We start from the raw sequence: 23,323 nt of genomic DNA on the forward strand, positions 1-23,323 counted from the left end.
TATGTTTAGGTCCACAGGTTGATTTATTTATATGGACAGAAAATGGCATTTCCTGGGATTGGGTTTCGTCCTGGGAATGACTGCATTATGTGCTTCCTTCGTGGGTGGAATGTATTTCCAGCACAAGGATGCCAAAAGGCGATTGCAGGAAATAATACAAAAGGATCCCTATGCCTACTATGTCGGCCCCAAAATTTATGAAGTGGTAAGCAAAAACAACCCCCAAACACGTATTTCACACTCAATTTAAATATAATTTGCTTTGGTTTTCATATATTGCGGTCTTTAGAGATTTAAGTATTATAAGGTTATTCAGACGAAATTTTATTATCTAAAAATTTAAATAAAATTTAAACCATGGTAATCTTATATATAATGTATTTAAAAAAATAGCACTCGTTTAAAATCTAATATTTTCGGCATTCATTCAACTATTTTAATTTGAAATCATGGAATATAATGCGGATAGCATTTAATATTATTATTTCATATTTTATGATGTTGGTTTTAGTTTATTCTTTATGTATTTATATTATTCCACATTTTTATTATTGTATCTTTTTTTAATATATTTAAAGTTTTGTTTCTTTGAGAACCAAGCTAATGCCGATCACCGAATGAGCCAAATCATGAAGTACGGATTTCCGGGTCTGGATGATTTACGACTTTATAGTGACTTTGTGCTATCCTACGATCGCCGAAATCGAGTGGCCCATTGGGTATGTGAGCATCTCCAGCTGGACAACATCCACTCAAATCGAGGTGGACGTGGGCGGAATCCCTATCAACCAGATATGAGTGTGCCCTCTAACTTTCGATCAGAGTTGACCGACTATCGGAGATCGGGATTCGATCGTGGGCACTTGGCAGCTGCCGGAAATCATCATTTGCAACAGAATCACTGCCAGGATACTTTTTTCCTAACGAATATAGCACCCCAGATTGGACAGGGTTTCAATCGCGGGGCTTGGAACAATCTGGAGAGATATGTTCGCAATCTGGTCCAACGATTTGGTTCGGTTTACGTTTGCACAGGTCCTCTTTATAAACCCAAACAAAGATCAGGTGGCAAATTGGCCGTGGAGTATGAAATGATTGGACAGAATATGGTTGCAGTGCCAACGCACTTTTTCAAGGTCATTATGGTGGAATCAACACTCCAACTTGGAAAACCCTATATGGAGGGCTATGTTCTACCTAATGCTGCAATACCCGATAATCTGCCACTTCGATCATTCCTCTGCGATATCCGGGAAATTGAGCACTACGCGGGTCTTAAGTTCTTTGATGGATTGAGGAGAAGTGCTATTTTTGGAAGTAATTATCCCAGCGAATCGCAGGTGTTTCGGGAATTTGGTTGAATTTAAAATTCTATTTTTATAACAAAATTTGACAAATTTAAAAAATATTTCAATCACTAGTAAATCAAGTAATAGACAAGAAAAAAATAGACAAAAAAAATGTTTTAAATTATTTGAAAACTAAATAAAAACCAAAGGACAGAAGCTTCTTTCTTGTTATTGTCTAAGTCTAAACCTTTCTGTAAAAAAAACCAATCACATTTTTTTAAGCCTTTTTTTTATTCACTCTTTTTTTTTTTAAATAGTAGAGTGTATTCTGGCTGCTTCAAAGGCTTTGAATAGTCCTTAAGATCCAAGGCTTGAGCTCAGCCACATTAGCATAGACACCAGGGCGAAAGGGATTAGCACAGATAAGTCCCCCAAAGGAGACAAGGCCGACCAGTTTGCCACTGGATACTAAAGGACCTCCTGAGTCCCCGCCGCAGGAATCTTTTCCCAAAGCAGCGGCACAAATCATGTCCTTGGAAACTCGTCCGAAGTGGGATTTTTGGCAGGCTTTCTGATTCACAATAGCCACTGTGGTCCCAAGTAGAAGCTCAGAACCCCCCTTGAATAATCCGATCTTTCCCCATCCAGAAACTGAGACTGAAGATCCTAGTCGCGGAGAACTATCGGCCAGTGGGATGGAACTCACACCAACTCCCATTTGAAGACTGCATTGAAGTTGGATCACTGCTATGTCATTGGAGTATTGAAAAGGCTGACCATATTTGTCATGTTTTAGGACACGCAATGCCTTCACCACTTGACCTCCGATTATAGAACTCGATGAGCCCACTCTTACGGAGTAAAGAGAAGGCGATGGGTCTCTGACACAGTGAGCTGCTGTCAAAACTACTGTCTCACTATAGATGACCGCGCCGCAATAATGTTCGTCTTCTTTTAGGAGGGAAGCCTGCCAGGGAACCGATTCAATCGACACCAAGTGACCTCCTACGATGCGTTCCGGAATCCATTTGGAGGATATCAGGGTGGCGCTGGAGATCAGGGTGGCGCTGGAGATCAGGAAAATCCACTGAATGAACATCTCGAACTGGAGTTGAAGGGATTACTGATGAAAAGCTATATCATCCACTCTTTTATACAAGTTATACTTCGGCAAGTTGCATTCCGTCGTTTAAAAATAAACAAAAGGTATGTTAAATGATTTGAAAGTCAGTGAAACTTAGTTAAGAACTTAAAATATTTTTTCAATTAGCTAAGCTTAAACTTAAGTTCTTAAAAAAAGCATCAATTAAATGGAACTGCTTTTTGTCTAGATAAAAAGTAATTTCTAAAGCAAACTTTTTCGAACTTAATATGGCCAAGAAGTTTCTAGATATTCTTTCTATTAACATTCCATTTCACATTTTTAAGTTTTGTAATATTGTACGTTTATTTATAGTATTGCCCCTGGTAAGGAATATTTTCTTACTTGGATTTCCATATTTTAAAGTTGATTTAAAAATGTATTTTATTTTAAACTTGAGCATAATGTATTTAAAACAAATAGAAAAATATTTTATTTTCCACATTCAGTCAATGTTAAATCATTTAATTAATGTAATATTCATTCTAATAGTGTAAAGTGTATTTTTAAATTGAGTAAATTTATGTAGTAGGCTTCTTATCAAAAACTCAGACTCGTGTAAAAATTATAATTGATGTTTGTTAAGTAACAACTTTAGACCAAATTTTTGTAACTCCAAAATACGTCCATGGACGAATGGCGAGGTCATCAGTGGGTTTTGTGTGCTCTGGCGGGAATAATCGGATTTGTATGCGGGGCCCTTGTTCAGCAAGAGGCGTCCATATGGCTACTTTTCCAGCATATTCGAAGGGATCCTTATGTTTACCATCATCGTCATAAGTTGTATCCCATGGTAATTGTTGATATTACGATTAAATGTATATGTAGATATTTCTTATATTTTTAAAAGCTCTGCACCTTTAGGAAACCCGATTTTGAAACCCGATTATGGAAGGATTCCACTTCCTTGGCTGGCAAATTGAGAGAGTTGATAGTATCACCTATGTTTGATTTTGTTAGCGCTGCTCTGATGCTTAAAACGGATTCAGTCACTTCAACTGATCTGCTGGACTTAGTAAAATACGGACTGCCCAGCATAGAGAACTTGTATGTCCACAAGGACTACATTGTTGCGCAGGATATGTGCACCAATGCCCCCAAATGGATTTGTGAGCATATCCGGGGGGATTACAAAAAAATTGGGTCCGACGAGGGCGGCTATAGCACTTTGAATCTCCGCTATAATGACGTCTATGTACTGAGCTGCGGTGCGACGAAGATCTGTAAGGCTTTCAAGGGGCGTTTATGGAACGACCTGGAGAAATATGTGTCCACAAAGGCTCAGGAATTTGGCTCAGTGTATACGTACACTGGACCGATTTACATGCCTTCCTGTCATGAGAATGGCAAATGGTCCATGAAATATGAGGTGTTCGATTGGACTCCAATGCCCGTTCCCTCGCATTATTTCAAGGTCCTGATCGTGGAGTCCCGTGTTCCTGTGCTGTATTCTTTTGTGGAGGGTTATATTATCAAAAACAGTCGTTTGGTGGGTGGCAAGTTAAGTGATCACCGGGCAAAAATTGACGATATTGAACGCTTTACGGGTCTGCAATTTAATAATGAAAAGAAACAAGGGGGTTTGAAAATGTTTGAGTTATTAAAATCCAAAATATATTAATAAGGAAATATGTGAAGTATTTCAAATTCCTTGATTTCAGATTTCTTTTAACTAACTTATTTATATTATTTGCTTTTGTGACGTCACTTCATTGTGGTAAGTAACCTTCTCAACATACACCACTTGCAACTGTTAGCTAACAGCCGCGCTGTTAACATTCCTAACATAGCTATCGATTGACCGATAGCAACCGTGCCGCTCGCTGACAGTGTTGGAAAACAGCGCTGTTTACGTGGCAGCAGAAAGAGCAAAAAAATCGAATTGGGGAACTGACGTGGAAGTTCGTTTAGCTCGAAATTATTTTTGTTTTTCAACCAGCGACTCGTGCGCCGCGGCCATCGAGAGTTGTGGTCAACACCGAGTGGCCCAAAGCGAGGAGTTAGTGGTCAGGAATCCGGCCGAGCAGTACCCGTAATTGCCAAATTGCAGTGGCGAACTTTGAGCCAACCTGTGTTTTCTCTCCGATTCGCGTGAAAGTTGTTTGGTGATTTAGCTGTTTAGCCCTTACTTTGTTATTACGGGTGATTAATACGGCCAAGAAATGAATCCCAATATGTACGGGGCACCGCCCACGCAGTTCCAGCAGCAACAGCCTCAGTTTGGGGCTCCTCCGCCGATGTCCGGATGTTGGCCACCACCACAGCAGCAGCAACAGCAACAACAACAACAGCAGCAAGCACCACAACAACAACAACTGCCTCCGCCGCAGCAGCAACAACAACCACAGTATGGAGCACCACCACCAACATCATCAGCGGCACCACAGTCTTACCTCAATGGCAACTACCAACAGCAGGTGAATCATCTACATAGTGCTCAAGTTCAGGATTTAGACTAGGATTTGATGATAGTACCCGTAATCCAAGCAATTTTTTATGAAATTCTCAATGCTATCATATTAATTATAGTAGACTTATTCTGATGGAAACATATAGCTATAATATATATAGCATAAGGACTAGATTTTTCTTAAAATCCACAATCTAATAATTTTGTTTATACGATCAAAAAAGCTACATTCTTATATCTTACGATCCATTGCTTCTGTTTTGATTGAATTCTATATAAAAAGATTTCGTATTTCTTATAAACATTTAAATTATATTTGGTATAAATAGTTTACAATATTTTTAAAACTGACTGTTAGAAATTTAGATTTCCAATAACTGCTCCACTTGACCTTTTAATAAAAATACTTGAACCCAATTGGCATGTTGTGCAAAGTGTGGCTTCTATAAAAAGGAATCGTCAAGAGAGCTTCCTACAGAACACCTTTTAAGCTAAGACAAGAAAAATTATAACAATTTCGCCTGATAAGCATTCAATACTTCATTTACTAAAAGAGGTCATGCGTGATTTCATAATAGAAGAGTGGAAGCTGAGTTAGTTGATAAGAGAAGCCCATTGAAATTACTTAAAACAAATCTCTTTTTCAGTTGGCCACGTCAATGGGCGGTTTGAGTGTGGGTGGAGGAGGTGGCGTCAATCCCCTGAAGCCACCACTCCCACAAGGAGCTCCCCCCACTGCTGCTGCTGCTGCTGGTGGACCTCCGCCAACCGGTTTCAATCAGTTCAACGCTAATGCGGCACCACCTCCGACCAACAACAACAATGCTGCATTCGGCGCCCCACCGCCGGTTAGTACTGGTGGCTATGTCAACGGAGCACTTCCGCCCAGCAGCACACCACAAAGCGTGGCCAGTGGGATCAATCAGATGAGCTTGAACAGCGCCAGTTTGGCGGGATTGCCGCATATGCCGCCTCCGAAAACTGCAACGCCCGGTCAGCCTCCGGTGCCGGGAGCAGGTTCTTCAGCTCAGCCACCTCTGCCCGGGCAACCACCACTTCCCGGTCAGATTCCCACATCCCAGACTGCTGCCGGTCCCTTTGGAGTGCCCAGTTCACGACCGGGACAACCCCAGCTTCCCCCTGGATCGGCCCCGCCCACTTACACGCAACCTGGACTGCCGTCCCAGCAGCAGCAGCAGCAGCAGCAAGGAATTCCGCCACTGCAGCAACCGGGTTTACCACCACAGCAGTCGGGATTTCCCCCACAGCAGCCTGGTTTTCCACCGCAAACGCAACCGGGAGCTGCTTATGGAGCACCCCAAGCAGGCGGCTATCCAGGTGGCTACCCAGGACAGGCTACCGGCGGAGGCTTCCCAGGAGCACCACCACCACCACTGCATCCAGGACAGCAGGCAGCAGCAGCAGCAGCTCCGCCACAATTCGGGGCCCCACAAGCGGGCTATCCAGGTCAGCAGCAGGGCTATCCTCCGCAGCCGGGCCAACAGCCCATGCCAGGATATCCACCACAGCCGGGACAGCAGGCCGGAGCGCCAGGCTATCCACCGCAGCCAGGTGGCGGCTTTCCAGGTCAGCCAGGACGTCCTGGCTTTAATGTGAGTATAATGTCGGTTTTAAAAGGTTTTCCAACTAATTAATCTTTGATTTCTTTTAGCAACCTCCAATGCCAGGGGCAGGTAACATGTATCAGCAGGCACCGCAGCCACGTCGCCTGGATCCCGACCAGATGCCCAATCCCATCCAGGTGATGGTTGAGAACCAACGTCTGGCTGGCGGACCCTTTGTAACCAATCAGCCTGGTTTGCTGCCTCCATTGGTGACCACCAAATTCGTGGTCCATGACCAGGGCAACTCTTCGCCGCGCTTCCTGCGCGCTTCGCTCTACTCCATCCCCAATACCGGAGATCTTCTCAAGACCACGGCGCTGCCCTTCACGCTGAACATCTCTCCTTTGGCCAGGACTGCTGAGGGCGAAATGGAGCCACCGATCGTGAACTTCGGCGACATGGGACCCATCCGTTGCAACAGATGTAAGGCTTACATGTCGCCCAACATGCAGTTCGTGGATGCTGGCCGGCGGTTCCAGTGCCTCATGTGCAAGGTGACCTCGGAGGGTGAGTATTTATAAAGGGAAAGCGTCGGAAAGGATCACATTGTATATATATATATATACCTTGCAGTTCATCCGGACTACTACCAGCATCTGGATCACACTGGACAGCGAGTGGACAAGCATGAGCGACCTGAGCTGCTGCTGGGCACCTACGAATTCCTGGCCACAAAGGACTACTGCCGGGTAAGCATAAAAATACAAATGAAGGAATTAAGCTAAATTGATGTATTATATATACAAAAAAATGTTTTAGAATTAAAACAAATATATAATATGATATATTAAATACCACATTCAGAAATTTGAAATAAGTAAAGTACTAGGAAGTAATTTCTTAAAGAAAAAAATGTTTGTTGCTTTTAAAAATAGTTTTTCCAAAAAATATGGTCAACATATGGCCTATATTTTTGTTTACGCCGTATATATCTGCATAATGTCAATTCTTTTATGTATTTTTTCATTCTTTATTGTTGGAACATTTATTTTTAGAGAAACCTAAGTTTCGTACACATTTCAAGCCCCCGTATTTTCTTTCCACACCCACAGAACAACACGCCCCCGGAGGTTCCCGCCTTCATTTTCATCATCGACGTCTCGTACAACACAGTGAAGTCGGGTCTGGTTCATCTGCTTTGTGGCCAAATCAAGAATATACTCAAGCATTTGCCTGTGGACCAGGGTCAGGATAAATCCAAAGTGCGTGTGGGTTTCATCACGTACAACAGCACCGTGCATTTCTACAACATCAAGAGCAGTCTGGCCCAGCCGCAAATGATGGTGGTGGGCGATGTGCAGGAGATGTTCATGCCCCTGCTCGATGGATTCCTGTGCCATCCGGAAGAGTCGGCAGCTGTAATCGATGCTCTGATGGAGGAGATACCTCGCATGTTTGCCGATACCAAGGAAACGGAGACGATTCTGTATCCAGCCATTCAGGCTGGCTTGGAAGCTCTCAAGGCATCGAATGCAGCTGGAAAGCTGCTGGTGTTCAACTCCACGCTGCCCATTGCTGAGGCACCGGGCAAACTGAAGAACCGCGACGACCGCAAACTTCTGGGCACGGATAAGGAGAAGACCGTACTCACACCGCAGACCACGGTCTACAATCAATTGGGCCAGGAGTGCGTCCAGCAGGGCTGCTCAGTGGATTTGTTCGTGTTCAACAATGCCTACATTGACTTGGCCACCATTGGACAGGTCGCCCGGTTGACTGGTGGCGAGGTCTTCAAGTACACCTACTTCCAGGCGGACGTGGATGGCAAGCGACTGATCGAGGATATCATTAAGAACGTATCGCGACCGATTGCCTTCGATGCGGTGATGCGTGTGCGCACATCGGCGGGCATTCGACCCACCGAGTTCTTTGGCCACTTCTTCATGTCCAACACAACGGATGTGGAGCTGGCTAGCATTGGTAAGTAATCTGAGGCTCTGATTTAAATTGAAGCACATCATTTAAATTGATTTCCTTATGTGCTACAGATGCCAGCAAGTCGGTGAGCATTGAGATCAAGCACGACGACAAGCTGCCGCCGGAGGAGAATGTGTACCTTCAGGTGGCCCTGTTGTATACCTCGTGCAGCGGACAACGGCGTCTGCGTGTCCTGAACCTGGCATTGCGGGTGACCACCACCATTGCGGATGTCTTTAAGAGCTGCGACTTGGACGCCATGATGCTGTTCTTCGCCAAACAGGCCTGCTTCAAACTGATGGAGCATTCGCCCAAGCAGGTGAAGGACAACCTGATCCATCGATCGGCCCAGATCCTCGCCTGCTATCGCAAGCACTGCACCTCGCCCACCTCCGCCGGCCAGCTCATCCTACCCGAGTGCCTCAAGCTGTTGCCACTGTACGCCTCGTGTCTGCTCAAAAACGACGCCATTTCCGGTGGATCGGACATGACGCTGGACGATCGATCATATGTCATTCAGTTTATCCTGTCCATGGATCTGAATCAGTCCGTCAGCTATCTGTATCCCCGTTTCATTCCCATCCACAATGTGGTGCCCGAGGAGACGGATCTGCCGACTCCCGTTCGCTGCACGCACGAAAAGACGCAGGAGGATGGCGCCTATATTCTGGAGAACGGAGTGCACCTATTCGTCTGGCTGGGCCAGTCACTCTCGCCAAACTTTGTGCAGGCTGTCTTTGGCGTCCAGGGACTGCAACAGCTTGCCTTGGAGCGGTTCAACATCGTGCCGGAGACGCCGCTGGCCAAGCGCATACACGGCATTCTGGAGCAGATTATGAAGGAGCGATCGCGATACATGAGGGTGTGTATTTTGGTTTGCTTTTCTGTTATGCAATTTGTAACATATTTTATATATATTGACTTCAGATCACCTGGTTGCGGCAAAACGACAAGCTGGAGAGCGTTTTCCGGCACTTCCTCGTCGAGGATCGGGGCACGGATGGCTCGGCCAGCTACGTGGATTTCCTATGTCACATGCACAAGGAGATCAAGGATCTGCTGAGTTAGCACGCCGGCTACTCCGGCACATACAAGCCCGAGCAGCGGTGGGCGGACAGCTATTCCCAAAACAGGGCTCGGATGCGTCGCCTCTCGTCCATGCGCAGTCGCCTCGGCAAGTAAAAGGAGCAAAGGGATCTGGAGCTGGATCTGGATCTGGATCTGGGACAGCTGGATGAACTTCAATTATATTTACATAAAAATACATATACATATATATTAATTATTGGTTATCATTTCGAACGTATCAATTCTTCCATTAATTTTATTAAAGTTTTCACATTTTTGCATTGTTTTACTTTTTATGATATATATATATATATATTTATATGTATTTTTTGAACGCTACTCTTAATATGAAACATTTGTTAAACGAGGCAACTGCGAAATTACTTAGCAAAAATTATTCTCTTATCAATTCCATAAATATGTTTAAATGTTATTACAAATTACTTGCAAATTTCCCACAGTTGAAAACTACTAGATGATTATATTGGTTAGCATAAGAGCACTACTTTGTGTACATCCTTTTTTGGCCTAAATGATGATAATTTAAATGTATTTTTGCAATAACATGTGCGATGCGCCCTGCTTTTTATCATACTTTATGTCATTGAACGATTATTATATTATAACCTAAATGTTTCGTGTGAGAATTATTCGACTTATATGGTATATTGCCCCATTCCTACTATCGAATGGAGAACCAAAACTGTGGCAAACGAAAAAATTTATTGAGAACGAAAAACGGAATAAAAACTCTTAATTAAAAAGCGAAATGAAAAATTGTTTTTCTTTTAAATGGGGAAAAATAAAATAAAACATAAGATAATGTTTCTAGCCAGTATAACTTTTTGTTGTAGTATATTTAAGCAAACTTTCGTTCCCTTTTCATAGTTGTCATTCGTTTACCACTTAAGATTACCCGAAATTTCAATAAAAATTTACAATTTCGCATCATTATATATTTATACTTGTATTATGTTTTATTAGGCCTTTAAATATCTAAGAATTATTATTATTTGACGTGCACATGTTACATTTACATAATTTTTTGTTTTCTGATGTACCTTCTCGTCGTTCTTTATTTTTCTTATAGCAGTTAGAAAAAGGTTTTTCAACTTCAATGTTCCCGAAATTCAATAACAATTTAAATTAAAACATTGCCTAGATTGAATGTCCCTCCGTGTGAATTTGTCTGTCTGTTCGTGTGGGATGTTGCATTACTTATGTTTTAAACTATCTTCGAACTAAGTTAAAAATTGCGGATCTCGAGAAACGTTTGAAACTAATTTTCGTCGCGCAATCAAGTAAATGGGTTGGGCTCGAATATACGTGACAGATAAACACACAATAATAAAGCGGAATTTAAAATATATGTAGGATATTTGACAAAAGACATTTGCACTCAGCTTGCCCAGACTTTTTGCAGAGTTTTTTGTTGGCGCTTACAATTAGTGTTAGATATATAATTACAAAAACAATGCTGCAGCTTAGAATTCTCCATTATAATCAGCTAAACTCTATTTTTGCCGTGGAGCACAACTTACTCATTATGGTTGGAAAACATTTGCATATAAAAATGCTCAATGAGCAGGAAACTAAAAGGGAGAACAATGGAACAGTTGATTGATACTATTGCAGTTTCGTTAAACATATATGTATTTATATAGGCTTTATGGCTGCTTCATCATCTCGCTTAAAAAATATATACTATTGAAACTGATTTTTGGGGTGGTTGCCATTTGAGAAACTCCTATCGCCCGATTCGGTTCCACTCACAGCAAAGTTTCTAAAACAAACGCAGCAAAATGTATTCCAGATGTGGGTTTGGGTGTGTGTGTGTGTGTGTGTGTGTGCTATTGAGAGGAGCGGAGAGGATCAGAGGATCGTCTATTTCGTAAACGCCATGAACACCGCCCACAGGATCTCGTTCGCATTCGGCTTAGCCGCCTCCGTTTCAAAGTCGAGATCCAACAGCTCCCGCACTCGCTTCATGGCCACCTCGTAGTCATCATCATTTAGCGGCGCAAAGGCGTTCTCAATCACATCGCTGGCGTGCGCCAGGAAGATTAGCGCCAGCATCCGCTTGTCCATACGCTGCGGATCATTCACCCACTTGGAGAGCACAGAATCTTGTATCTAAAATAACAAATTGGTTAGCAAAATTCCTTAAATTCCCAAGGGACATCGAATCTCACCTTCTTAACCAGACGACATTTGACAACATTATCGCTCAGCGGATGTGTCGTCATATCGAAGAGTAGAAAATTTTGCTTTTCCGTTGTGAGCACACCCTTCTCCACCAGATTCTTGGCCAGACGTTCGCGTACATTTTTCAGCTGGTAGCGCAATTTCAACGGATTCCAAGTTTCACCTGCCACAAACAATCAGTAATTATTATATGTAAATCGTAAATCATTGGCAAAATTGAGGACAACTAAATACAAACCACTGAGATATTCAATCCAGCTCTGCACCGTCTCTGGGGGATCTGTTTCTTTAATGTGTTTAAGTGCCTCATCAAGTAGAACATCGCCAGTCTGCTGATCCGATTTTAGAATCAATTTTCTGTAGGGAGAACAAAAATTGTAATTAGTTCAATTCTTCAGAATTGTGCATCTGCATTTGTTTGTTTATATATACCTTGTACATAGGCCACGTCGTCTCATGCCAGACTTCTCGATCATCACGCGACCTCGCAATCCAAGTTCTATGAGAATGCATCCGCGCAAACCGCTTGATATGCAGTCGTTCCAGAAAGATGTGTAGCCCTGAATATAATTAGAAATTGCATTAGATCTGGATTATGTGGATCTGTTCAGAGATCTTTAATTGAAAACCTGTGGCAAAATCCACAGGCAACACCCACAGTTGAACAATATTATAATTTTTTAAGTTATATTTTTTATATTTATACCCTTGCAGAGGGTATTATAATTTCAGTCAGAAGTTTGCAACGCAGTGAAGGAGACGTTTCCGACCCTATAAAGTATATATATTCTTGATCAGCATCACTAGTAGAGTTGATCTAGCCATGTCCGTCTGTCCGTCTGTCCGTCCGTCTGTCCGTCCGTCTGTCCGTCTGTCCGTCTGTCCGTCTGTCCGTCCGTTTATATGCAAACTAGTCTCTCAGTTTTAAAGCTATCTGCATGAAACTTTCCCAAAAGTTGTCTTTCTATTGCAGGTAGTATATAAGTCGGAACGAGCCGGATCGGACGACTATAGCATATAGCTCCCATAGGAACAATCGGAAAAATAAATGAAAAAAATTATAACTTTGCTGTTTTTTAATTTTTTGTTTAGTTCTTCGACATATAGTAATGGTTAAATATTTCCGATTTACGGTTTAAATTTCATCAAAATCGGTCGACTATAGCATATAGCTCCCATAGGAACAATCGGAAAAATAAATGAAAAAAAATTATAACTTTTCTGTTTTTTAATTTTTTGTTTCGTTCTTCGAGATATAGTAATGGTTAAATATTTCAGAATTATGTTTTAAATTTCATCAAAATCGGACGACTATAGCATATAGCTCCCATAGGAACAATCGGAAAAATAAATGAAAAAAAATTATAACTTTTCTGTTTTTTAATTTTTTGTTTAGTTCTTCGACATATAGCAATGTTTAATTATTTCAGAATTATGTTTTAAATTTTATCAAAATCGGACGTCTATAGCATATAGCTCCCATAGAAATAATAAAAATATATAAAATAACTATCTAATAATTGAGCTGCAAATCATCATAGTTTCAATGTTTTTCAGCATATACTCAAGTAAATCATAATTTAAATGTTTTCAAAAGTATTTAATTCATGCAATAGCTGCAAGGGTATATGAACTTCGGCTTGCCGAAGTTTGCTTTCTTTCTTGTTTTATTTTTAGACCTATGTATGTTTAGTTCCCATGGATCAAGGTTTCAAAATTTCAAACAAATGAAAAAGTGTTGGCCTTGTCACACGTGTTAAGAGTTAAAAAAAATGAATGATTAATATGTTGCCAAGGTGGTTAGGCTCCCAGACGGCAATGTTCAGCTGTTAAAACATTAAACACTTGAGTTTGCTTAGGCCTTACTAATAAAAACCATGTCTTTAAAAGACATTGTAAAGTAGAACGACATAAAGAAATTTTTTAAAAGCCTAACAATTAAAATAATATCTTTATTATATTATTTTAATATTTTATTTCAAAACGGTTGTACAAGACTATATATCACATGGATATAGTTCATTGTTACCAAGGAAAATAAAATATACGTAAAATAATATTGGATTAAAAAAATGATCACGACAAAGATCAATAACAAATAGGTAATTAAAAGAAAAAAAAACCCACCCAAGACTCTTATAAAAGTGAATCATTTGCAATAAAAAAAAAATGTTGATTATCAGCAACATTTAGTGATATTAAATGTAGTATAGCAATATCAACTAAAATGTATAAATTCTAAAAAGGAATGACGGTTTGCTGATAAGACAGTTCCTAAAAATAAAAGCGGATGAATGCAAAGCGGAAAGTGGAATTACTTTGGTAGTATTTCCTCAAACAATTAACCAAATGGATGAAATGTTTTTGATAAGAGCACAAAGAAGAAGCAAGTGAAACACAAGCGAGCAGCAACAAGCACACGTCCCGCTGTTTCCCTCTCGTTTTCCCCTTTGGGGGTGGGGTGGGCACACAAAACCCCACTGCGGGCAAAGTAATGAAAACAAATAGACGTGGTGGTGTCACCCACAAACATGCTACAAATATACATAGCTCACTATATGCGGACAGCAATTGAGCGATAAAGCTCGGAGGCAAGTAAAATACAAAAAGCGAATTTAACAAAGAATATGGGAATCCGCCGGTTCGCTATAATGGGGCATACGTATGGCGTCGATTGGCCTTTACGGACCGCATCCCAAAAATATGTGCCGATTTATAAATATTACAATCGTATGCAAATTAACCACTTATTGGAAAACTCGTTTGATGGAATGCTCTCAGAGCTTCGAGACGACGTCGCTTGATTGAAGTTTTTAAAGAGCATTGGTTTTTTCGGAAATGTTAAGCCAACAGTTAAATTTGTACGCATGTTTTGGTAGATTATCTAATCTAAGAAATATTTTGTAGTGCTATCTTTTCAACAACTACACAAGTAACCAAGTATTCCAAGAAAATTTTCCAATAAAAAGTTTATAGCTATACTTGGAATAATATGTATTTCATAGATTTTCTAAATCCAACAATCATAATACAAGTAATTTTAGGGTAATGTCTAGCAAGTTATGTATATTATACTTTTATGGAAATTTTTTCATTTAACCAGTTATAAAATTTTTTAATTTACAAAGGGGCTGCAGTCTGGTAGCACGTTTTAGGTTTATAAAGGTTAGAAAGAACGCCTGATAAGGCCGTCAAAAAAGACGATTCGTTTATTATTTACGATAGCAACAATAGTTGGTTGGAAAATGGTGTTGGCACTCTCGCTAATTGTGCATTAGTCACCAGTCTGGTCAAAAGATTTTATAGTGTATTGCTCAACAAACTGGAAAATGTGAGTTGAAGTTGGTAAGGCATGGGTGGCCTTTAATTCAACAAATTAAATACAGGGGTTTATAATTAAAATTACCAGGAACTGGAAATTATTATTATTTTTTTTTTTTTTGTCTATGGCGCAGGTCAAGTTTATTTTTAATATTTAATATCTTTTTCCCATGTTTTAAAAATATTCGTATGCTATTAGTTTAAAGTTTAAACCTTATTGATATCATTTAAATTTTCAACAAAAAAAAAACAGCTGATTTCATTTTGTAAACAATTGTGAATTACCCCCTTTCGCGCCCCCCTTCAACTAAGCCCCTGTTTGAAGATGGACCGCGATGCACCGAAAGGCCAAACAAAAGGTTGCGAAAGAGGGTTAACAGACAACTCAGTTTACAGGTAAAAAAGAAGCACTTTGTGTTGTGAAAGAAACTAATTAATTAGTGAATAAGAGATAAGGGACATCCACCCACCTCCTTGTCCTTGAGTCCCAGCAGCAGAACCTCTTCCATGAGCGTGAGCCTGGTCTCCTTGGAATCGCCATCGTCGATGTTGTCCTCTTGGTCCTTTAGGCCATCCATTGCGTCCTGATTGTCATCCGGCGTGTTCGCATTTAGTCCGCCCTCTGCCCCCCCATTTTCCCGGGGTTTCACCGAGCGTCGAACCAATCCGTCGGTGCGATTCATTCCGGAGCTTTGAATGTTTTTGGAGTTTTTGGAGATGTAAAAAGAGCAGCTCTTTTTTTTGCTGCTACTCTTCTTCCTCTTTCTCCGTTTTGTGTGTGTGGCACAATTTGCTGACTCGACGCTGGAGTTGTTTGGGTGTGGGTGTGTGTTTTGGGTGTGCGGGTGTTCGCCTTTTCGAGTGTGTGTGTGTGGGTGTTTTGTGTTTTTGTGTGTTGTTGTTTTCGCTGCCTCTTTTGCGCCCCTCTTTATTTTGTATTCTCTTTTTGCACACACGCACTTTTCACACTCTCTCGCAAAAATGCAGTGGCAGTGGCCCCAAACTGCGTTTCGTTGTTGTTGCGTTGCAAAACTCGACAATTTAACTCACAATTTGATGGCGCGAACTAAATATGCAATCGCATGGCCTTGCATTTACTTCAAATATACGAATGCCTGCGCAAAATAAGCTTTTTTTGTATTATTTGTGTCTTTTGTCGTTGCTTTCGACGTTTCGACGTGACATTTTTCCAGACTCGGTGTTGGAAAACGTCGCGATTGTGCGGAGGTGCTGTTAAGAGCGTAGGAATTTATTGGTAAGTAATTCAAATGTTTTTTAATGTTGCTTAGTTCTTTCTTTATGTCTTTTAATAGTTGTGTTTAATTTTTACCTATTTTATTATAATATTTTTGTTTCTTAGAACTTTACAGCTGTTTTTTTTTGGGCAGTAACGAAAATGGGCAATCGATATTCCAGCAGATATCGATGACAGTGGAGAAACTACATGATTAAAAGTTTGAAAGCTTCTATTGAACAGCAGTACATTTCAATTTGTATTTGTAAATAATTTTAAAACAAATTAAATTGTTTTCAAATGTTTGAGTATTTCACTCGATACTTATCACCTATCCAACTATCGCTATCGGTACTGCTGCATGACTCATCTCTAACAAAAAGACAAAACAAAAAGTGCTATTGGTAGATTACTTGGTTAAATTGGACATAAACACTGCCATTTAAACGTTTATAATGTCTTATCTGACCAATTTTAACAATGAGAGTGCCAAACAAATACTTATGGATATTATACGATGTGTCAACCAGCCGGAAAACTCAAAGAAACTCTCTGAAGCAAAGGCATCAGCTGGAAAAGAAATGATTCTGATGATGCAGCACGTAAATATTCATTTAATAACAATAAAGTTATATTATAATTAATGATTTTCAATGTAGGTGTTTCCCTTGGTGATGCAGCTCCAATTGGAGGTCATCAAGGGTCATGGTTTTCCCGGAAACCGCGAAGGATTAGTTCAGTTCTCGCAACTCATTCGGGAAATGGAACGCGACGACATGGAAATTGCACGCCTGCGCAGTCAGATCCGAGCTATTTACCTGCCACCCATAGCTATAAATACCACAAACGATATCCTAATCTAAGCGGGAGGTAAATCCCCAAAACAAGACTGCAATTCTGGCCTGTTTCGGGGCCTACAATTACTTTAATATATTAACTTAGAAGACTTTACTATTAGCTTTTTCTTTAAATTGTTTTTGGTATCTAAACTAAATTCATTATAAAAAAAATCAGAATTTTAAAGTTATAATATGCTTGCTAATTCATAAGTGCTATAAAACAACCTGATGAATTTATAAATCAATAAGTTTTCAACGGACTCTTGCTTTAAATTTTTTTTAGGTAAATTGAAAATAACAAAAATTACAAACAATAATCTGATAAATTCTGAAAACAGAAGTTTTTTCAATAAATATTGTTTACTTACAATTACAATTAGGAATATAATTACAAAAAGAAAAAAACATATTTTCATTATTTAAACATAATGGTATGGTATTTAAACACACGGTATGCATTTAAAAAATAAAACTCGAAAGACATCTTATTACTTTTAACCCGAAACAGGCCCATATAATAGACTTAAGTTTGATGTTCTTATAAAATGCATTTCTTTCGCTTAATTTTTGTGATTTTTGTGGATGTACAAATGTTTTTCTTGTTCTTGCTAACAATAAGTAACATGGCAAAGCTTGCTTTAAACAATTAAGGTTCTGTGCCGGTCGGTCCATCGTCAGCTTTTAGGATCTAGGATATGTCGATCAGTCACGGCGATAAATTAAACAGTTTTCATTTGTACTTATATAATAAGTTCCTTAAGAGCTATACTTTTATGTACACGTCAAGAAGTGAGCTGCTCATCCAGCCTTAATATTATTAACAATTAGGCGAGGGTAACTAGTAACAATGTGGATTCCTAATGCGTGCCGCTGCCATTTGTGGTGCTGACATCGTGGTTATTGCCATTTTCGAGGTCTGTCGCTGTCAGTTTATTTGGATTAGTAGTTCCTATATTGTTTCCATTGAGTTTGTGCTGCAGATGTTGCAGTTGCTGGGCGAGATGTTCATCTTCCGCCTGCGTAATGCTGTCCACATCGATGGACATCGACATGGGCGAATGGGGCGTGAGAGGAGTCACTGGATTGCTGACGCACAGCTCCTCAATTGTCGAGTCGCTGTTAGTTGAGGGCGTCGATGAACGCGATCGCAATGGATACGAATCGTCCAGGGGCAAGGCAAAGCCCTGTGTGATCATCAGATCCCCAATATTCAGTTCGGCATTATCGGCAGGATCAAATAGTTCCACTCCGGGCAGAGGGGTGCCCTCCTTGGCAGCGGAATTCACAGCAGTGGTGGATTTTGGACGCTCCTTGTAGGTCACCACTCGGGCAATCAGCTTCCTCCAGTGGGCCACTAAAATTGATTAGTTTTTAATTATAATGTAATCTTCAGCCTGTTGCTAAAATCATACCCTCTGTTAGATCCTCAAACTTTGCAATGGAGGACTTGGGCCAAGTTATGGGTTCAGTCTGAATGGTGGACTTTACATTGGCCAAGAAGCATTCAACAGCTTGGAATCTAAAAGAATTATAAGGTTATTTTATTAGATCCTTTATCTTAATCTATTAACTTCATAGAATTACTCACCTAAGTGTGAGGAAATCGGTGCGCAGCTCACAAATATCCGCTGGCGAGATGTACTCACTATCCCCATAGTCCACAAAGTACAGATCAATTACCTGCTCCTTGGGATTATACTGATTGGGCATTATGTCCACGATCTCGGCGCGATACCACTTCTCATCGAACTTAAAGACGGCGGCCACAATTTGACCCACATAAGGAGCAGTTAGCACATGTTTCGCCCTATTCTCGGCACTGCTATAGTAGCTGGTCATCTCCTGGACCATGTTGTCCAGTTTCTTGGACTGCGGTCCTATTAGCTGCACCCAGAATTTGGTGGGTGAGGCCACGGCTGAGACGTACACCTCCATGGGTTTGCCCTCGCCCTTGGCGGCCATCAGTTTGTCCCGCGGTTGAGTGTGCGAACTCAAGGATGTCTGCGAGGAGTACAAACTGGAGGAGGCAATGCTATTGGTTGGCGATCGACGGGGTTCGCGACGCTGCTCCACTTCCTCCATGGATCGCAGTAGTTCCTCATCCTCCTCTATCTGATCGTCCAGCAATTTCCGGGCTATGTTCACCTGCTTTTGGTTGCCCACAATTGTGATCTTGGCCTTGCCATTGCGGCCATTTGGATCGATATTCAGCTTGGCCAGCGAACTGCTCCGGATCTCCTGGATGAGTTCGCCGCCACGGCCATTAAGCTTGCTGGCCAATCTCTGGGGAACTTGCAGTTCCAACTTAACCATAGGTGCCCGCTCGATCTCCTTGATCAGCAGGACTCGAGCTGCTTTCACGGCATCGGGTAGGCCGCTAATGTCGCAGAATTTGTGCCCATTGTCTTTGTCTCTGCATGAAAAGTATATTTGTTTATTATTAAAGTTAGGAAATCGTACAAATTCCATGTGGTCGATAAAATTCAAATCCAATTACCGTAATCTTATCTTGGCCTGGGTCTTTTCTTCAATCAATTTGATATTGGAACCACCGCGTCCCATTATTAGGGGCACATGTTCGTTGTCCACGATGATTTTGAGGCACACTTCTTTTTGGGGCTTCTGTGCCGGCGCCTCCTGCCCAGAAATTTGCTGCCGCCTGTCATTTGAGTCCGTTTCCTCATCGTCGTCTCGAGTCTTAAAGTACGCATACAGCATGGCGCCCCCAAGGGAGCAGAGTCCAAGTCCCAGCAGTAATTTGTAGGTGGGCGTGGCACCGAAAGGCGTGTTACGCAACATTTTGGTAAATTGTGTGTTTGTGAGTGGGTGGGGGCGTACGGCTGGGTTTTTAAAGGTTTACCTTAAACTGAAATAGGATAAGAAGTAAAAATAGATTAATAAAAAAATACTATGCTCAAATGTTTCATTTCATTTGCATTATAATCCCAAAATGAAGACAATATTTGATTATAATTCATATAATATTATTCAGATTAAAAAAAAGTAAACACAAATTTTTGAAAATTGGAAAAGTAGTTTGGCGAAGTGTTTTAATTTGTGAAAAAAAAACAACCTTTTACTTTATTAAACTGTATAATTTTTAAATATATTTTATTAATATTGAAATAAGAAATTCAAATAAGGTATTTTTCTATTTAAGTGTTTCAACCAAAAACAGCCCATAAATCAACAGTAAAGAATAATACAGATAATAATAGAACAATTAAAAATAAATAAAAAACATTAAGACTTTTGTGAAGGTCTCTTTAATATGTTAATGACATTGCGTGTGCTTGGAAGAATAAAAATAGAACATATTTAAGACCACTTGATGCCCAGGCGACTTGTACAGACTTTAATGTCATCTAATAGAATCAATAAAAGTCTAGGGGTATGTTATATCGATGTACACTACCCCTTTTCTTATATAATCCCATCACTCGCGAAATAATAATTTTAACAAATAACCGAAGACAGCAAGCGACTGAAATTTGGCACACAACTCAACAATGACTTCATAATTGAAATTTTGTAGGTAAACAGTGTACGGAATAAATAGACAAGTGACGTTATTTGCTCACACTGGACCACATAGTTCAGCAAACTTACAGCGATTTAATGCATTGTCATGTATATTTAGCGCCATTTGAGAACTGCGAATTTTTGTGCCGATTAAAGCAATTTTTCAACAGAACAAATAAATAATTTAGTGTTTTGAAGGAAATTTCATGACTTGTCGAGATCAGAAAGTCATGAAGTACTCGGCCAAAGGAATTCACTTTTAATTATTCCCGTTAACGTAAGAAAATTGCATAACCAAAACAGATAGATATATGTATAAATACAATGATAATTTTTTTATTTGAATACTGAAATTATATCCATAGCAATATTTGTATAGTAATGCATAATTTAAATAAACCAATTTTTTTCTTAACCCACTGTTCGGCATTATTTTTGCATGTTTTATCTTTGTATCTATTATACTACTTGTTGAGCCTCAATAAATCAGAATATTTCCGAGCTTTGCACTGGTTCTTGGACAAGTTAAACGGGTTTATGCGCTCATCGGTGTTATCAATACCGGTTTAAACATTGAAATGCATTTATCTCTAACTGATAAAAACGAGTCCCAACTATTTTTGGTCATGTATAAACAACCAAACAACACAAACAATTTAAACAAGTTAAATTAATTTTTGGCGCTGACCTTGATCGTGAATATTTGTCGACTGTTTATTTAAAGTTTTCACAGTAAGCTTGGGCTTTAGTTTGATTGCAAGAAAGAAAACGCTTAAACTCAATCAAGCGTTTTATTTCAAAGCCACTCGTTGTTTGCATTTCACATTTTCATGTCTCGGTTGTCGTTCGTAAAATCGTACAAATCGTTAACTATATTTTATAGGCGAAAGAAAATAATATTAAACTCTCGCGTGAGGAGCTTGATTTCGCTTCTACATTTCAGGCCAAACTGAGGAAAACTTTTGGAAACAGGCGGCCAAGCAATTACGAGAGAATCCACAGCTGTTTTACGAGATACTACATAGAGCTCTTTTTAAATTATTCTCTCTGTACCTCTCTGTTGTTTACTTTTGCCGGTTGATTTGCAAATAGCGAATTGTGAATTGTGGGGAACTGGTAATTAACAACAGTACTGGCACAAAGACAAATAATGAAATGCAAACAAACGCGTAAATTAGCCAGCGGCCATATGTCTAATGAAATGCAAAAAGAATGGGGGGAACATACACAACGAGAAAACATTAACACAGTGACATTAATTTATGGGCATTTTAATTTGGGAATTTTATAAAAACCCGGAATATTTTTAGATCTTTTTAAACAAATCAATTTGTTTTCTAACAATTTAAGGATAAAAATAATTGGTTCTTTTCATACACCAACTTAAGGGCAATCGAATTATTTGTAGATTCTATTAAAACAAAATAACCTATTTTCAGGATATAATGAATTGTGAAATAAATGTACAAGACATGTTATTTTAAATTTAAGGCACCACGCAACGTTCTTAAAATTTTCGTAAAAATAACTCATACGACACGAAATGCAACAGGTCGTATGAGTGATTTTTTTAACTCAATGCGCAGACCCAAAAACGCATTTCCTTGCAAATAAATTTTATTAGGTAGCTGAAAAAACAACTAGCTCCACTTTCTTTTCTTAAAGATTACGAATATTTTAAACGAATTTAAAATAAATACTGACTATTTTAAATGAAAACGTGTCTAATATCAACTATATTTTTTTTACAGTGTGTAAAGCTTAAAGAGAGCCAAAAGAGCGTAGTGCGCAGAGTGCTAAATTTAGTGGAGTGACATAATAAACCGTTTCTTTTCGTTTAAGTTGTGTTTGGGTTCCCCCACTTGATTTATACCCGATTTCTGAATGGAAAAAAGTAGCTGAATAAATAATAACATTTAAAGCTTGCTTAAAGTCGAGTTCATATTTAATTTTAACCTTATTTTTTTTAATGGTTTTTCTTATGCTCTATATCCGCTGGCGAAAAGCATTCAAAAATAGTGCCAACAATTGTACGATTTCGTTTTTCGAAGGGGTCACGCGGTGAAAATGCCCGAGATGCGTTGAATTTTAGTTGGCAAAGTTTCAAATTTTTTTTTCGCACACGTATTTATTGTCTCGATGGCTAAATAAAGCCAGATCAACAAGAAAAAGCGACGTCACTTTAAGGTATTTAATAATCCACCAAAGCTATTTGTAGAAACCTTCTTTGATCTTTGGTACAAAATATAAAAAACTTGAGTACACACAAATATTTGCATTTTAAATTTGTATGCGCTTCAGGCTTGAAACTTGGGAGTTCTTAATGGAAAACCAGTTTTGGGGGGAGTCTGATAAATCAGAAGTCTCAGATGTAGACACTAAAAAGTTGAAAAGGTCAAGGAATAGCTTAACCCAATATTTTCGAAATAAAGCACTTAACTGATAGTCAAAGTAGTAAATATTAAAAGCCCCCAAAATTCCAACCCCACCCCCCTTCTTACTTACCCACTATATCTATTTTGTTTCGGGTCTGTCTTTTGGTTCTTTCCATTCACAATTGTTTGCCATATATATTTGGTTTATCTTGTCACTTTGTCACTTATTAACCATTCAGTTAAGCCTATAAGTATTGGAAGCACTATTTTCGGGGTTTTAACAATTGCAATTTACGTCAGAAAGCAACAAAAATAATAATGCCGCATAAAAACGTGCGAAGTGGTGTGACCGTAACCGGTTTTTAAAAATAAACTTT

The 23,323-nt window shown here is 39.7% G+C and overlaps 7 protein-coding genes across 11 annotated transcripts; 4 read left to right on the plus strand and 3 right to left on the minus strand.

Moving 5' to 3' along the window:
* Nucleotides 1–26: 26 nt before the first annotated feature.
* Nucleotides 27–1,446, plus strand: LOC108147828 (endonuclease G, mitochondrial). Of its 2 annotated transcripts, none has more exons than XM_017274583.2 (2): nt 27–205; nt 579–1,446. In XM_017274583.2, exons 1-2 carry the CDS (start codon nt 32–34, stop codon nt 1,359–1,361), a joined length of 957 nt encoding a protein of 318 aa, XP_017130072.1. In that variant the 5' UTR covers nt 27–31; the 3' UTR covers nt 1,362–1,446. The 2 variants fall into 2 exon arrangements, with proteins under 2 accessions (XP_017130072.1, XP_041566479.1); XM_041710545.1 differs by having other exon boundaries at nt 594–1,446.
* Nucleotides 1,447–1,561: 115 nt separating this feature from the next.
* On the minus strand, nt 1,562–2,443 carry LOC108147829 (trypsin beta-like). The gene has a single exon (XM_017274584.2). It carries the CDS (start codon nt 2,386–2,388, stop codon nt 1,627–1,629), a length of 762 nt encoding a protein of 253 aa, XP_017130073.1. The 5' UTR covers nt 2,389–2,443; the 3' UTR covers nt 1,562–1,626.
* Nucleotides 2,444–2,958: 515 nt separating this feature from the next.
* On the plus strand, nt 2,959–4,085 carry LOC108147872 (endonuclease G, mitochondrial). Of its 2 annotated transcripts, none has more exons than XM_017274629.2 (2): nt 2,959–3,223; nt 3,281–4,085. In XM_017274629.2, exons 1-2 carry the CDS (start codon nt 3,059–3,061, stop codon nt 4,049–4,051), a joined length of 936 nt encoding a protein of 311 aa, XP_017130118.1. In that variant the 5' UTR covers nt 2,959–3,058; the 3' UTR covers nt 4,052–4,085. The 2 variants fall into 2 exon arrangements, with proteins under 2 accessions (XP_017130118.1, XP_041566480.1); XM_041710546.1 differs by having other exon boundaries at nt 3,295–3,411.
* Nucleotides 4,086–4,269: 184 nt separating this feature from the next.
* On the plus strand, nt 4,270–10,404 carry LOC108147953 (protein transport protein Sec24C). The gene is made up of 7 exons (XM_017274742.2): nt 4,270–4,847; nt 5,488–6,453; nt 6,513–6,972; nt 7,039–7,154; nt 7,518–8,385; nt 8,454–9,244; nt 9,310–10,404. Exons 1-7 carry the CDS (start codon nt 4,593–4,595, stop codon nt 9,448–9,450), a joined length of 3,597 nt encoding a protein of 1,198 aa, XP_017130231.1. The 5' UTR covers nt 4,270–4,592; the 3' UTR covers nt 9,451–10,404.
* Nucleotides 10,405–11,085: 681 nt separating this feature from the next.
* LOC108147954 (Golgi phosphoprotein 3 homolog sauron) lies at nt 11,086–16,189 on the minus strand. Its single transcript, XM_017274743.2, has 5 exons — nt 15,447–16,189; nt 12,088–12,215; nt 11,894–12,012; nt 11,643–11,818; nt 11,086–11,583 (listed from the first exon to the last, which is right to left on the minus strand). Exons 1-5 carry the CDS (start codon nt 15,657–15,659, stop codon nt 11,335–11,337), a joined length of 885 nt encoding a protein of 294 aa, XP_017130232.1. The 5' UTR covers nt 15,660–16,189; the 3' UTR covers nt 11,086–11,334.
* A 291-nt stretch (nt 16,190–16,480) lies between these two features.
* Nucleotides 16,481–17,613, plus strand: LOC108147956 (protein C10). The gene is made up of 2 exons (XM_017274744.2): nt 16,481–16,812; nt 16,870–17,613. Exons 1-2 carry the CDS (start codon nt 16,666–16,668, stop codon nt 17,071–17,073), a joined length of 351 nt encoding a protein of 116 aa, XP_017130233.1. The 5' UTR covers nt 16,481–16,665; the 3' UTR covers nt 17,074–17,613.
* Nucleotides 17,589–23,289, minus strand: LOC108148041 (tudor and KH domain-containing protein homolog). Of its 3 annotated transcripts, none has more exons than XM_017274881.2 (5): nt 23,077–23,289; nt 19,547–19,915; nt 18,638–19,462; nt 18,462–18,568; nt 17,589–18,403 (listed from the first exon to the last, which is right to left on the minus strand). In XM_017274881.2, exons 2-5 carry the CDS (start codon nt 19,846–19,848, stop codon nt 17,907–17,909), a joined length of 1,731 nt encoding a protein of 576 aa, XP_017130370.1. In that variant the 5' UTR covers nt 19,849–19,915; nt 23,077–23,289; the 3' UTR covers nt 17,589–17,906. The 3 variants fall into 3 exon arrangements, with proteins under 3 accessions (XP_017130370.1, XP_017130369.1, XP_017130371.1); XM_017274880.2 differs by lacking the exon at nt 23,077–23,289 and adding an exon at nt 21,260–21,510; XM_017274882.2 differs by lacking the exon at nt 23,077–23,289 and adding an exon at nt 20,659–20,783.
* Between the last annotated feature and the right edge of the window lie 34 nt (nt 23,290–23,323).

This window comes from Drosophila elegans, unplaced genomic scaffold (genome assembly GCF_018152505.1).
Source record: "Drosophila elegans isolate 14027-0461.03 unplaced genomic scaffold, ASM1815250v1 contig_814, whole genome shotgun sequence".
NCBI lineage: Eukaryota > Metazoa > Arthropoda > Insecta > Diptera > Drosophilidae > Drosophila > Drosophila elegans.